At 40.2% G+C, this 15423-nt stretch overlaps 1 protein-coding gene across 1 annotated transcript in view; it reads right to left on the reverse strand.

Annotated features, from left to right (window-relative positions):
- Window positions 1–15423, reverse strand: part of Ncbp3 (nuclear cap binding subunit 3) — a 34476-nt gene that overhangs the window by 1488 nt on the left and 17565 nt on the right. Inside the window, exons 4-12 of the mRNA XM_075991734.1 lie at window positions 14339–14464; window positions 13700–13828; window positions 13444–13520; window positions 12418–12526; window positions 10322–10421; window positions 9228–9331; window positions 6376–6661; window positions 3616–3773; window positions 1072–1233 (exon numbers count right to left, since the gene is read on the reverse strand). Of these exons, the coding sequence (XP_075847849.1) occupies window positions 1072–1233; window positions 3616–3773; window positions 6376–6661; window positions 9228–9331; window positions 10322–10421; window positions 12418–12526; window positions 13444–13520; window positions 13700–13828; window positions 14339–14464 (1251 nt within the window). The remainder of the gene's footprint in view (window positions 1–1071; window positions 1234–3615; window positions 3774–6375; window positions 6662–9227; window positions 9332–10321; window positions 10422–12417; window positions 12527–13443; window positions 13521–13699; window positions 13829–14338; window positions 14465–15423) is intronic.

Below are 15423 nucleotides of genomic sequence, written 5' to 3' on the forward strand. Positions count from 1 at the left end.
TAAGAGCTCTTGGCCTTGCAGAAGATCTGGTTAGATTCTGAATACCCACATGGCACCATACAATAATCCATAACTCCAGTTCCAGGGGATCCAATGCCCTCTTCCAGCCTCCAAGGGCACCAGACATATGCACGGTACAGAGACAAACATGCAAGCAAAACATAAAATATCAAAAAAGGGGAGTGTTTTATTAAAATAGAACAACAAATAAAAGTGGCATAGATACACTCCAAAGCAATTAAGTTTTATTTATAAAGAGTAAGGTAATCATGGAAGAATTACTATGGAAAAACGCTACACAAAGAGAACTAGATATATGTGTGGACAAAGTAAATAATGTAAAAATAAAAAGCAAGGGTGTTGTGAAATATTACTTTAACTATATAAAGATGTGTTATATTTATTTATGTTGCAGAATATTTAACTATGTAAAGGTGTCTTACATTTGTTTATGCTGCATTTGTTTAAGATGTAAAAATGTGTTGCTTTGCCTGCCTACTGATTGGTCCAATAAAAAGCTGATCGGCCAATAGCTAAGCAGTAGAAGGATAGGTGGGGCTGTCAGGCAGAGAGAATAGGAATCAGGCTCAGGAAAAAAAACAAGAGAAAGAGAAAGAGAGAGACAAAAGGACACACAGAATGAAAGAAAGGTAAAAAGCCCCGAGGCAAAACACAGATGAAGAAAAACATGTTAAAATAAGTTATAAGAGGGCTGGAGAGATGGCTCAGAGGGTAAGAACACTGGCTGCTCTTTCAGAGGTCCTGAGTTCAATTACAAGCAACCACATGGTGGCTCACAACCATCTGTAATGAGATCTGGTGCCCTCTTCTGGCATGTAGGCATACATGCAGAAAGAACACCATACCAAAAAAAAATAAGTAAATCTTAAAAAAAAAAAAGTCTGATACACAAGGATGTGTTCCCTCTTCTCCTTTCTAAGCTTCCTGTAGGTATGATGCTGATGCCAACAAAAGCAGTTATGCTAACTGCAGAGAAATAGGCACTGACTCCACTTCTTACAACCACCACTCTCCATTCCTTCCCGCCCACCAGTGTGAAATGTTGCTCACCTGATTTCCTTTCCCGAGTATCAGAGTAGAGGCCTTTAACGTCTTGCCTGGGAACACCTAGCCTACTATGTACATCCGATGACGGTTCTCTCCGAACCACTTGATTACTACTAAAAGCCTTTTCTGGAGAATACGGTCTTTTTCCTAACCGTTGGCGAATATCTGAAAAAAGAGAAAAAGTATACCTGTTACCAAGCACGTGTGTTTTACTATAAGTACCAACCACCTAGGATTTTTGTCTTAGCTATAGTTTCTATTGTTGTTATAAAACATAATCAAAAGCAACTGGGAGAGGAAAGAGTTCATGTCACTCACACTTAATTTAACAATTCATTATCAAAAGCAGTGAGGGCAAGAACGCAAGCAGGGAAGGAGCCTGGAGGTAGGAACTGATTAAGGGGCCATTGAGGAGTGCTATTTACTGGCTCGCTCATCCTGCTTTCTTATCCCACCTGCTTTCTTATAACACCAGCCCAGGGGCAGTACTGCCCACAGTGAGCGGGGCCCTCCTATATCAACTATTAATAAAGAAAGCGCACCACAGGCTTGCCCACAAGCTACTCTGGTGGGAGCATTTTCTCAGTTTAAGTTCCCTCTCCCAAAATGACTCTTATTTCAGGCTGACAAAAAACTAAAGACCTGACCCCAGATCTCCCACAGTGAAGGCACAAGTTCTGGCATGAGAAGGCTTCTAAAGCCAGTTCTGTTCATAATTGATCTTGCTTCTCTTAGGAAAACCTAAAGCTTGGATGCAGAGGCTATCAGCTGATTGTTTGAAGCAAAAGTTTTCTTTCTTTTTTCTTTTTTGGCAGAACCAAGCAAAACTAAATAAAATAACAGATTTTTCAGCTAACAATACTGCAAGCTCCCCACAATCCTTGGACATACGAGTCATTCTCAATAAACTTAATACATTTAACCAACAAGTATAATGAGTCTGGCAACAGGCCAAGGATAAAGGAACCATGTCCTAAACTAAATGCGTTTCTCCTCCAAGTCTGTCAAAAAGCTGCTGAGCCTGAGGTTTCCACTAACAAACAGCAGCCACATATTCATCAGCCTAGAGCCTTGAGTCAGCTTTTGACATCTTATGTAAGCCCCCCTCCCTGCAGAGCTCATGCTGAACCTCCTTCTTGGTTTCTCTTCCATCTTTCCTCCTCCCAAGGTTCCATTCTCAGCCTGTCTTCACCATCCCTGGTAAAGTTCTGCCCTTATTGTCTTGTTTTTTATGCCCACTACATTCTAGTCCTCCAAAATCATCTTTTAAAAATAAGAATCAGATTATTCCCCACCTTGAAAGATAGTTTAGGGGGCTGGAGAGATGGCTCAGTGGTTAAGAGCATTGCCTGCTCTTCCAAAGGTCCTGAGTTCAATTCCCAGCAACCACATGGTGGCTCACAACCATCTGTAATGGGGTCTGGTGCCCTCCTCTGGCATTCGAGCATACACACAGACAGAATATTGTATACATAATAAATAAATAAATATTTAAAAAAAAAAGAAAGATAGTTTATCAACTGCATTCAATCCCCTCCCAAGGCCAAGATCTAAGGCTATTTTCTCCAAAAGCCTTCTCCAATTCTCTCCGCAGATCTATGGCAAGTGACTTGCACATGCTAGACTAGTAGCCACAAGCACACCCACACACTGTTCTATCAGGGTTTACGCACATATACAATCTAGTTCACACTCAACCATGTATCTCACCATATAATTTAACTTTATTGGTTTAGGGTATAAAATATACCAGGGAGCCGGGCGGTGGTGGCGCACGCCTTTAATCCCAGCACTCGGGAGGCAGAGGCAGGCGGATCTCTGTGAGTTCGAGACCAGCCTGGTCTACAAGAGCTAGTTCCAGGACAGGCTCCAAAACCACAAAGAAACCCTGTCTCGAAAAACCAAAAAAAAAAAAAAAAAAAAAAAATATATATATATATATATATATACCAGGGAAATAATACTATGTATTATTTAATATTATCTATTACTTCAGACAAAAGTACTAAAAGCTAGTTTTGCCAAAATCTGATTTTTATTTATGTTTGCATGAATCCAATGCCTCGCTAAAGATTTAGCTAAACACAACGAGAACAATTAAATCAGAAGAGCCTACCTTGAGCCCACCTGCTTTTGGAAGCTCAGAGCGTTACACCTCCGAGGGGAAAGGTATCCTGGCAGTCAGAAGCCTAGGACTACCACAAAGTCACACTGCACAGCAAACCTCACACAAGAGATTTATTGGGAAAGACATAGGAGGGTGGTTGTCTCTGCTTGGGAGAGAAGCAGCAAAGAACTGAGCAGGAGGCAGGCTTTATATAGAATTTCTTGTAGGAATGGAACTTTCCAGGGTGGCCTGGAATTGGTGGGATTCTGTGGCCCAATCTTGAGCTTTTTTATCTCTATAGGGCGGAGCCTGGCCACCTGCATCCTGAGAGGCAGGAAACCGGCCATTACAACTGTTACAGTAGTTTGGTGGCCAGGCCTGGCTGGCCACTGGAGGGCTTACAAGAAGGAAGACCGAGCGTGAAGAAAGAAGAACAGTACCTGGTTTGGTGCTGCTGCCAACCGCCGGTCGTGGACACGAGTGCTGACGCTTTTCATCTAAGAGATGTCGGACATCTGCAAATTTCTCAGGTAGCAATTTGTTACCGATTCGATTTTTTATGTTGCTGGTCGATACACTATCTGCCCTCATAGAGTTCCTGTAAGTTTAAAAAAAAAAAAGCAGGGAGAATATAAGTAACCAACTTCAACTGTGAGACAAGGTACAAGCAAAGTCTCCCACTTCAGAGAAACTCAACCTGAGATGACACTATTCCCTTATAAGAGCACTGATAATAGCTCACTCAGAACAGGATCAACACGCTGTGAAGAGACGGTGATGACAGCAGGGTGATTTCCACATGGTGCTAGATACTTTACCACAGAACACAAAACTAATGGTCACGGTCTCCAAGGGCAGACAAACATAAGACAGATGCTTGCAGAGGCTGGAACTCTGCTCACCCAGGTGCAATCTGGATGCTAGTCTATAACCCCTTCGGTAAAGAAGAGACTTCTCTGTCTACAGACCATCCTACCATAAGAGCATTATTCTGCTACAATTTTCTATTAGGTAGTTCTATGAAAACTAAACACAGAGATGTGAACAAGGCCACACAAATCAACGCTAGAAGCCCCTTTTCTTCCTATCGGCAAGTACCTCAGAAAGCCCAGGCCTGGTGGTGCAGGCTGCAAGCTCAGTTACTTGAGAGACTAAGGCAGAACACAGGATGATCACAGATTCACATCCTGTCTATGTTACATAGCACATTTATATCCAGCCTACTTGGTTTAGTGAGATACTGTCTCAAAATTTCAGAAACTTTAAATAAAATCTATACTTATTGAATCAGCTCATTAAAATAACTATGTTCTCTGTTCAGAGGTCCATAAAAATTAAGACGAATAATAGTTTCTAAACCCAGTAAGAGTGTGAGTCACAGGCAGTAATGTGGACAAGGCCCTAGAAAGGAAACTCTAGCAACACATACAGATTTTTAAATACATGCATTTTTCTTTTTCTTTTGATTTTTTTTGAGACAGGGATTCTCTGTGTAGACCTGGCTGTCCTAGAACTTGCTCTGTAGACCTACCTGGCTGGCCTTGAACTCACAGAGATCAGCCTCCTCCTGCCTCCCAAGTGCTGGGATCAAAGGCGTGTGCTACCTCCACCTGGCAACACATGTATCTTAAACACATGTATCTAGCAACACATATAGATTTTAAAACACATGTATTATTTCCTATAACAAGGCAGACTTTGAGGAATCTATTTAGCTAACACAGTATTAACAGAAACGTCATTAACTATTAAAAGGGATTAGTTGTGGTGGAGTATTCCTGTAATCCCAGCACTCAGGAGGCTGGGGAAGAGAATGAAAACAAAGCCAGAGCTATGCACTGAAACTCAATCTCAAAATAAATAATAAATAAATAAATAAATAAATAAAATAGGACCAGCAAGATAGCTCTGCAGGTAGGCGTACTTCCTTCCAAGTCTGAGCACTTATGTTCAACATTCAGAACCACACGGTAGAAGAGAACCAACTCCACAAGGTGTCCTATGACCAACACACATGCACTCTGGCATAGTCACACATGATAAAAAATTAAAATAAAAAATTTTATAAGTAGTTAAATAAATGATAATAGTGTTAAACAATGTACTACATATGATGGAAGAAATAACAGATGTCTGGTAATAAAAGTGGTTTTCACTTTTTATACTGTCTATGCAACAACTATTACTTATATAGAGAAAAAATTGGATGCCTCCATCAAATACTGATAAAGGAATAAAAATTAGGGTAAAAATGGTTGCAACATGAAGAGAGACTGCATTTGTAATTACCACTTAAAAATCAAATTGTGGGGCTAGAGAGATGATGGCTCAGCAGTTAAGAACATCGGCTGCGGGCTGGAGAAATGGCTCAGAGGGTAAGAACACTGGTTGCTCTTCCAGAGGTCCCAAGTTCAATTCCCAGCAACCACATGGTGGCTCACAACCATCTGTAATGTAATGAGACCTGGTGCCTTCCTTGCCAGCAGTACATTGTATTCTTTTTTTAAAGATTTATTTATTTATTATGTATACAACATTTCTTCCATGTATGCTTGTAGGCCAGAAGAGGGCACCAGATCTCATTATAGATGGCTGTGAGCCACCATGTGGTTGCTGGGAATTGAACTCAGGACCTTTGGAAGAGCAGGCAATGCTCTTAACCTCTGAGCCATCTCTCCAGCCCTAAAAAAAGGATTTTAAAAAAATAAAAAAAAAGAACATTGGCTGCTCTTCCAAAGGACCTGGATTTGAACTTCAGCACTCACATGGCAGCTTACAACCATGTGTAACTCCGGTTCCTGGGGATTTGATGGCCTTTTCTGACCTTCAAGGGCATTGCATGAATATGGTACACAGATATTTGGGAGGCAAAACACTTATAAAACAAAAGTAAATATTAAAAAAAAAAATCAAACTACAGAGTAAGAATATATCTCAGTGGGAGAGTGCTTTGCCTAGCAGTATGTACACAAGAGGTCTTCTGTTCAATCATTAGTATTTCCAAAATAAATAAATAAGTAAATTTAATTTAAAGTTAACATCATTAAAAAGAGGAAAAGTATTAGTTGGGAGGTGGTAGCACACACCTTTAATCCCAGTACTTGGGAGGCAGAGGCAGGTGGATCTCTGTGAGTTCCAGGACAGCCAGGGCTGCACAGAGAAACCCTGTCTCAAAAAAACAAACAAAAAAAGTATTTTACCTAATACTTTTCAACTGAGATTCCACTTCATCTGCATACATGGTCATCTTCATGCTTTTCTTTGGGGAGGGAGTGGAAATCATCTTCAGTTCTAGATCATAGTCCATCTCATCTGAGTCTGAGCTGCTCGCACTGGACCGCCTAGACACGCTCCGCTCACGGGGCTGCTTGAGAGTAGGGAGTTCCTCATGGTACTCCACCACAACCCTGTCATCTGCATCCATGTCTTGGTCCTCTTCTTCCTCTTCCTCTTCTTCAATGGGTTCCTCGGGAACATTCACTAATCCTGAAGAAATTTAACCCAAAGGTTAGAAAGAACTAAACTTAAGGCTAAACTAACAAGCACGATTTCTACTCTACATAGGTAGAAGAAAAGACTATGACCTCCGAAACTGTACTGGAGTATTTACCATCTGTAAAAGTGCCAACTGGAAGCGATTCTTACTCTTACTTATTTATCCAAGAGACTGGATAAAACATGAATGCAGTAGTATAAACTCATGTACAATATGAACAATCTTCATTATTTTTGAGTTTTATATTTATAAATCTGTCAAATTTATTTGTGGCTCCTAAATCAACACTCAAGGTACTGTCAAGAACACATGCAGACTGATAGAAAACTAAGTGCTTCTTCCTAACCAAGGCAACAGCAAAACCACCTTCTTATTCATGACTCATACTATAAGCAAGGTCCTTTTCAATTTATTAACCGCTATGTTTTCACTTTTTGTGCTTTCTCTTGATAATTTTACTGTTCAAAAATGTCCCTGCTGGGCAGTATTGGCGCACACCTTTAATTCCAGCACTTGGGAGGCAGAGACAGGTGGATCTCTGTGAGTTTGAGGCCAGCATGGTCTCAGAACGAGTTCCAGAACAGGCTCCAAAGCTACGTAGAGAAACTCTATCTCAAAAAACCAATAAACAAACAAACAAATAAAATGATCCCTGAGCTGTAAATGGTGGTTTATGCCTTTGATCCCAGTATTGAGAGGCAGAGGCAGGTGGATCTCTGAAAGTTCAAGGCCAGTCTGAACACATTGTGTTCCAGACACAAGGGCTACAGAAAGAGACTCTGTCTCACCAAAAAAAAAAAAAAAAAAAAAAAAGAAAGAAAGAAAAAAAAAAGAAGAAGAAGGAAGGAAGGAAGGAAGGAAGGAAGGAAGGAAGGAAGGAAGTCCCATTAAATACAGTGAGTGAAGTGTTGTTTAGTAAAAGGATGGTGGTCCACCTCATGAAGAAAACACCAACACTACATAAGCCTTATTCAGGCATGGGTTACACGCTGTCAGCTGTTAATTCAATGCCAATTAATTAATAGTGCATATTAAATCAGCTGTCTTTAAATAGAAAAATGGGCACAGCAATATTACACACTGATTAGTTGATGAAAATAGTGTGATCCGATATTTTGTACAATTCACTAATTCAACGTTCAGTGTAACTTCATGCCATGTGATAGCCCTCAATAATAAAAATCAACATTACGGACTGGAGAGATAGCTTAGTTTAAGAGCACTAGCTGCTTTTCCAGAGGTCCTGAGTTCAATTCCCAGCAACCACATTTTAGCTCACAACCATCTGTAATGAGATCTGATGCCCTTTTCTGTCCCACAGACATACATGGAGGCAGAATGTCACATATATAATAAATAAACAAATCTTTAAAAAAATCAACACTAACTCTAAAGCTTATGGGCTCTTGGTCTAGAAAGTTGGCTCAGTGGTTAAGAGTGCACACTCCTCTTGCAGAGAACAAGAGTTTGGTTCCCAGAGTGGATGGCTTGTAACTCCAGCTCCAAAGGAATCTGACACTCTCTCCTAGCCTCCACAGGTACTATACAAACCAATCTTCTCATGCTCATATAATTAAAATAAAATCCTTTTCAAAAAGAAATATGAATAATGTTTGTGGTAACTGGAAAAAGCAAATATAAAGTATACCTATAATAATTATAATTTTATGAAAATAGATGAATGAAATAAATGAAAAATGAAATCAGTTCCTGTATTAGGATACTTGAATTAGGGGTAATTTACTTTCTAATTCCTTAGAATAAAGAATAGGTTACAAAACTATCTTTGTTTTTTGAGTCAGGTTTTCTCTGTATAGCCCTGGCTGACCTGGAACTCAGAGAGATCCACTGGCCTCTGCCTCCTGAGTGCTGGAATTAAAGTCACGTGGCACAGGCGCAGCTGACAATATGTGGAAGAGTGTGACAGAAAATGTGTGCACCTCTAACACGCACATCTAAAGATACAATTCTGCACACACCCATCAGCCACAAGTGTGCACACTGTGCTGCTGACATACATAGTTCTATAAAGCACGCAGAAGACTGTACACACGTTCAAACTAAAAGTGAATCTTCTAGAAATCATAATGAAAATGGTTCCTTTATAATAAACATACAAGAGAGAAAGAAAAAAAACTCAAGTCATAATGTCCCATGTTTTAGTAGCATTCATATGCAAAAAACAATGTGTAAAAACACTCAACTCCTCACATTACCAGAAAAGAAAATAAATTCAGTTCATCTGATAAGGTTTGTTCATGCAGTTGTTGATATTAATAGTAAAAAAATTAAGTTCCTAAGAAATTTTATTTTAATTTTCTCTCTGTAACGTATGGTCTTTTTGTTAGAACTGTTTTAGAAAATCATGTGACCTTTTGCATGGGCAATTCAAAATTAATCATGATTTGACTTACTTTCCTCTATGTTGGCAGAGGGTGAGGGCAAAGAAGAGAGAATAATAAAGTTTGGAACCTTAAAAGATTGTGTTAAGAATAAAAATACGATTTCGAGAGCCAAACATGTGTTTGTCTACCCAAGAGCTGAGCAGGCAACTACCGGAATGTCGGTGTTTATACGACGTCAAGCCAACGTCATCCCCAATCAGGGCTCTCTTCTTGATCACATCCCGCTGAATGCGACGGGAATGATATCTTCGCTTCCTGCAATATTGCCAAAATAAGCACACCATCAGAAACCAATAAGAAGGATGCTGAAATCCACTTCATTCCAGCTCCACAATGGCACAGCGTTAGGTGCCGAAGCAGCGTTCTCACACCATTTGCTACAACTAAGAATCGTGAGTGCTTCCCTCACTTTCCTTCAGTCCACAGGATGTTCTGACATTCCGCCACAGAACACCAACTGAAGGAGGAAAAACAGCTGAAGTCGTGTTCAAATTATTGTCATTTTAAGCCAGCACTTGGGAGGTAGAGGCAAGAGGATCAGGAGCCCAAGGTCCTGCCTGGCTACATAAGAATTTGAGACTTGCCTGGACATGAGACACTGTTTCAGAAAACTAAAACCAAAACAAAACATTTTGCAGTGGTCACCAGTGAAGACAGAGACTTAAAACTGACAAAAAGTATTGAGACTAAAAGACTCTTGAATGCCTAACCAAAATGGGACATCTATACCATCCTTTCCAAGTCTCAAGAAACACTGTGGAAGAAGGGCCAGAAAGAATGTAAGAGTGGGAGAAGAGTGAAGTGGGGTGGAACACTGAGTTCTTGCTTATGGCAGATTGCCACACTCTGAAACTCAGCTGTGACTGCCTGCACAAAACCTACACAAGACTGAGTTCATCAATTCCTATTATTATGGGGGGGACTCACAGGACACCACAATTTATATGCAGTTTGTAGTTGAGTGGGGAGGGAAAGATCTCCTTCAGTGACTACTGCTAAGAAAGCCATGCTCCTGTAAAAAGCTCTAATGAAACTCATGGGTCACTCACACACCAAAGAGAGACATCAAAGTAGAAGGGAGCTAGTTGGAAAAGGAATGGGTAGGGACAGGGGAGACCAAAATCAAACTATCAAAATACATTATATACACGTACATGGATGTCATAATAAAGCCTATTATGTGCAATTAATATATGCTAATAAAAGCATTAAGACAGTCATTATATTTTACAGTTTTTGACTCACCATGAATTGCTAAGAATTCCTTTCATGCCTCCATAATTGGGATTTCCATATTTCATGTAATATTGACTTCTTCTGGCTGCTCCAAGTTCCTTTTTGTCATCTGAAAGTTAATAGAATAGATTCTTGTGAGTGGAAAGATAATATTGACTACTTGATTTTGGATTTGTTTTTTGAGTCAGAGTCTCCCGTAGCCCAGATTGGCCTTAAATTTACAATAAAAAGACCATATAACCTGCTGGGTAGTGTTGGCGTATGCCTTTAATCCAAGCACTCAGTCTTGGGAGGCAGAGACAGGCGGATCTCTGTGAGTTTAAGGTCAGACCAATCTATAGAGCAAGTTCCAGGCCAGGCTCCAAAGCGACAGAGAAACCCTGTCTCAAAAAAACAAAAACAAACAAACAAACAAACAAAAAACCAAAAAGACCATATAATCCATCTATACTATTTTTGGATATATGCCCAAAAGAAGCCAAAATTAGCATACTGTGGGGATATCTGCACATCCACTGTTATCAAAACATTACATGCAAAAAGCCCACTCCAGCCGGGCAGTGGTGGCGCACACCTTTAATCCCAGCACTCAGGAGGCAGAGGCAGGCGGATCTCTCTGAGTTCGAGGCCAGTCTGGTCTAGAAGAGCTAGTTTCAGGACAGGAACCAAAAGCTACAGAGAAACCCTGTCTTGAAAAAAAAAAAAAAACCCACTCCATCAATCCCCCAAAAAGACCCTGCAATAACCTCATGGCACTGTCCCAAACTGGAACAAACAGTGGCATCTTCTACTGAGACAAGATACCAGCAAGCACATGTCTTCTGTTGGAATGTAGGGACACAGAAATTATGTGGAGATAGGATATCAAAGCACCTGTCTTTGGCTATATGGCACTATGATAGACGGGTCACAACACTGATACGACCATCACCACTGGGTTCCCTAGGAAGCTGTGGCAGGCCAAGCTCAGCACTGCAGAGTTCATCTATCTATTATCTGGGCACAAACTACTGGCTTATTAGCTGGCAACAGTGAAGGTGAGCATCCTCTATGAAGAGATGTGTGAGAACTTTGTGAAACAGAAGGAAAGGGAGCCTCAGCATTCATTGGCTACTATACTGAGTGCCTATGCTACTCAGCTCTATCTCAGCTGAAACTAGTCCAAAGACACTAAGGCAAAAGTGATACACACATTGGTTCAGGAGGAGTTTCTGCAAGATCAGACTTCTACCAGCACAGCTGGATGCTGGCCTAGGCCTTGATGGGAGAGTCCCTGGTCCAGACAGTAGAACTGAAAGAACACCTTTACTCCTGGCCATCACTTTGTCATCTGCGCTGACCAGGATGGACATGGTGGTAGACTGTGTGTGCCCTTGGAATTGCACTCATATCAAAGCCAGCTCTCTCACCACAGACATGGTGGTATCTTCGGGATGAAGCCCTGGATCTGATCAGTGTACCTCTAACTAAATCTTCACCCATAGCAGCACTTCAGTGGTGGGTTCTGCATGTTAGAGGGGGTACCCTGAGCACTGCCAATGCCATTCTGGTCCTGTGCCCAGCACCTATGGCTTCTACAAATCTTCTACTTTAATAAAACTTCCCTTTCTTAAAAACAAAGTCTCAATATAGTGGCACATCCCTTTAATGACAGCACTTAGGAGGTGGAGACATGTGAATACCTGAGTTCCAGGCCACATTGGTCTACAGAGTGAGTTCCAGGGCAGCCAGGGCTACACTGAGAAACCCTGTTTCAAAAAACAAAACCAAAGGCTCAAAAGGTACCCTAGTTGCTTTTCTCTGGAATTTCAGAGTTAAGTAACTCTGAAACTTGGGGAGGTAAAGAGAAAAGGAGGGAATTATGAACAGGAAAGAGGATGGATGGGATCCAAGTACATCACAAGCATGTGTGGGAATGTAACAATGAAATCAATCACTGCATAATAAAAACACACTAACAAATACGTATATAAAGAAATTTCTTCTCAGTCAGTAAACCAATTTACATAAAGTATTTACTTAAAGGCAGTTTGGAATTACCTGCACTAACTTCTGATCAACACGAAAAGTAACTCATTCTGACCAAAAGTCAGTATCAAATTTACCTTTTGTAGCAAATCTCATGAATAGCCTATTTCCTTTAGCAAGTTTGTTAGCTGGACGAAGATCATTTCTTAACAGAGACTCTTCTTCTACCTGAGACAATGTGTCCAACTTAAGAAAAAGAAAACATTTTCAATGTAAAAATCCAAGCATTTTTCATACTTTTTCTGTAGTTATAATTAAGAAAGTATTCTATTTGTTATACCTATCAGTGTTATAGTACTCGTTCCTCTGGAAACCTCTGAAACCAGGTCTTCTCTCACTACCCTGCCTAAAAGAATAATCTCTATAATTTTCTTTTATCATAAACATTTTTAAAAATTACATGTACTTATATATGTCTGTGTGGGGTTATGTGCACATGAGTGCAGTTGTCTGCAGAGGGCAGAACAGTATTAGATGCTTTGAAGTGGGCAGCTGTTAGGCATCCCACATGGGTGCTGGAAATTGAACTCAGGTTTTCTGCAGGCACAGTATACACTATTTTTGAAGCCCAATTTTCTCTCCCTTACCTTTTACTGTTTCATAGTGTTCACAGTGTCTCCTAATGTAGCCTCCAGTGGGGTGAGGCCTTTTTTTTTACTTGATAGTAGGTTCCCAGAATTTGGTTCACAGGAAACATCATTTCAATTTTTAACTCAAAATGAGTATGCTTAGCTGGGGACACAGATCGAAGGCACAGCACTTGCCTAGCACCACGCACACACAAAATGAACACACACCAAGATTTCTGACAAACTCTAGCTGCTTTTCCTTACTTTATTGGTTAGGTAACACTTGGAAGTATTTCTTAATAAACCCATGTTTTTCCTTCTGCACAAGTATAAACACTATTCTAAGATTCCAACATGAACTGTAACATTCACACAAACTAAATGGCTGAGAGTCTGCTGCACCTTCAGAAGGTTCCATGTTAAAGCTAGACAGAGAACACAGCTTACTAAGTCTTTAAGTCTTACATTTAAAAAGACAGTAAGCATTTTTTTCTTACAATAAAGCCTTACAGTTATCTTTGCCCTATTACTAACCTCTACATCACTTGAATTCTCATCTTCAACTTCTCCTTCTTCAGTCTCGTCGTCATCTGAACTGTCTTCCTGCTTGTCTAAAATAGAGTGTGAGGGACAAGAAGAACCTTAATGTAACCTCATCTCATAAGATTTAAAAAGCCCAGTGTTCTCTATTTCTATTGACTGGTACCCAAGCATCATAATTTACCTCAGAAACATCTGGTAATGCAGTGTTCATAATGCTCTACTCACAGGCCCCTTTGCATGTAGTTACCTTTCTTGTTTTTCTCAGACGATTTGTCTTCACTGGTATCTCTGCTTCTTATCTTATCCTGAGCTGGCAGAGAGCTCATATTGATGAGAGCTCGTGTGGCTGTCATCTCATCCAGCCAAACCACATTACCTAAAATAAAACATCACACATTCAAGTGTAAGTTTTTTGAGAGCAGATTTAGCATCAGGTTCATTGCCACAGCCTCACTGGCTATATACAGCTGTCAGTCAATGCAAAAAACAGCTCATGAAAAAAGTATAAAAGTGGTGGTGAAATGCCTGATGAACATGGTCTAAAGCTACACTCCCAAACCCAATCCCACAAAATAACTATTCTATGCCTATGAACTGCTTGAAGCCGAATGTGGTAGCACACACAATCCCAGCACTTGGCAGGCGAAGACTAGAGGATTTCCAGTGCTAGACCAGGCTGGGCTAGAGGTAAGACCTACCCCAAGAAAACCCTCCTGGAACACAATGACTGCTATATAGTATTAACAGGTTAGCTGTTTTTCTCCTAAGCTAAGAATAGAGGTTAAGAATAAATAGTTTATGCCATAATTATTCGCTATCAAGATAGCAAGAATGCTTTAAAAATCATGAACAAAAGCATGCTAAACAGAATATGTGGTATACTTACAGGAGGTATCATCCAACCACTCAATGTGAGCAGGAGGATATTCTTTAAAATAGGAAAAGATATCCTGGGTACTCATCTCATCCACTCCACAAATATAGATGGTCTCCAGTCTCACTTTGGGGATTGCTACAAAAAAAAAAAAAAAAAAAAACAGATTTCTTTTCAACCTGGTGTGTACTGCTTGCTAAGCACTTCTTTACAATGGTTTAGATAATGGGTCTAGAAGAGGAAGAAACTGCAACAATAATTATTTCAGAAGAACACAAAACAAGATGGCAAGGCCAACTGCAATAATGGTTACCATTGACCTACAATTAAGTAAATGATGTGATTTAGAACAGCCATCTATTCTAGGGTTCAGAAGAAGTAGAACAATGGTAAAATAAATGACAGTTCTTTCTACAATGTCCCATAGGGTTGGTCATGGAACTTGACGATCTGATTCTGAAATTATATATATGAGAGAAATGCCCTATGGTGGACACTTCAAGAACAGCCTCCACACTCAGATGCATTAAAGCATGAAAACTAGAAAACAACTATAGCATGGTGCTAGAGTCAAGAAACCCTACAAATCACTGGGCATGATGGTGCCTGCGATTCCAGTATTTGGGGTATTGAGGTAGAACAACTGCACACACACACACACAGAACACATACTAAAAATCAGCTAAAAAAAAAAAAAAAAACCTCAGTCAGGTGGTAGTGATGCACATTTTTAATACCAGAACTCAGGTGATCTTCGTGAGTTCGAGGTCAGCCTGGTCTACAGAGCTTGCAGAGCTAGTTCCAAGATAACCAAGGCTACACAGAAAAAAACAGTCTCGAAAAACCAAACAAAACAAAAATGGGCAAAAATGTAAACAAACAATTTACAAAGATGGAAATATAAACGGCAGATAAAAATATTAAGAGAATGGCTGATCTTCCTACTAATCTGGAAATTCATATTAAAAGGATACTAAACTAGGTATGGTGATGCACACCTTTAATCCCAGCATTCAGGAGGCAGGCAGGCAGATCACTGTGATTTCTAGGCCAGCCAGGCCACATAATGAGACCCAACTAAAACCAATCAAAAAAGA

This window comes from Microtus pennsylvanicus, chromosome 11 (assembly GCF_037038515.1).
Source record: "Microtus pennsylvanicus isolate mMicPen1 chromosome 11, mMicPen1.hap1, whole genome shotgun sequence".
NCBI classification, from domain to species: Eukaryota; Metazoa; Chordata; class Mammalia; order Rodentia; family Cricetidae; genus Microtus; species Microtus pennsylvanicus.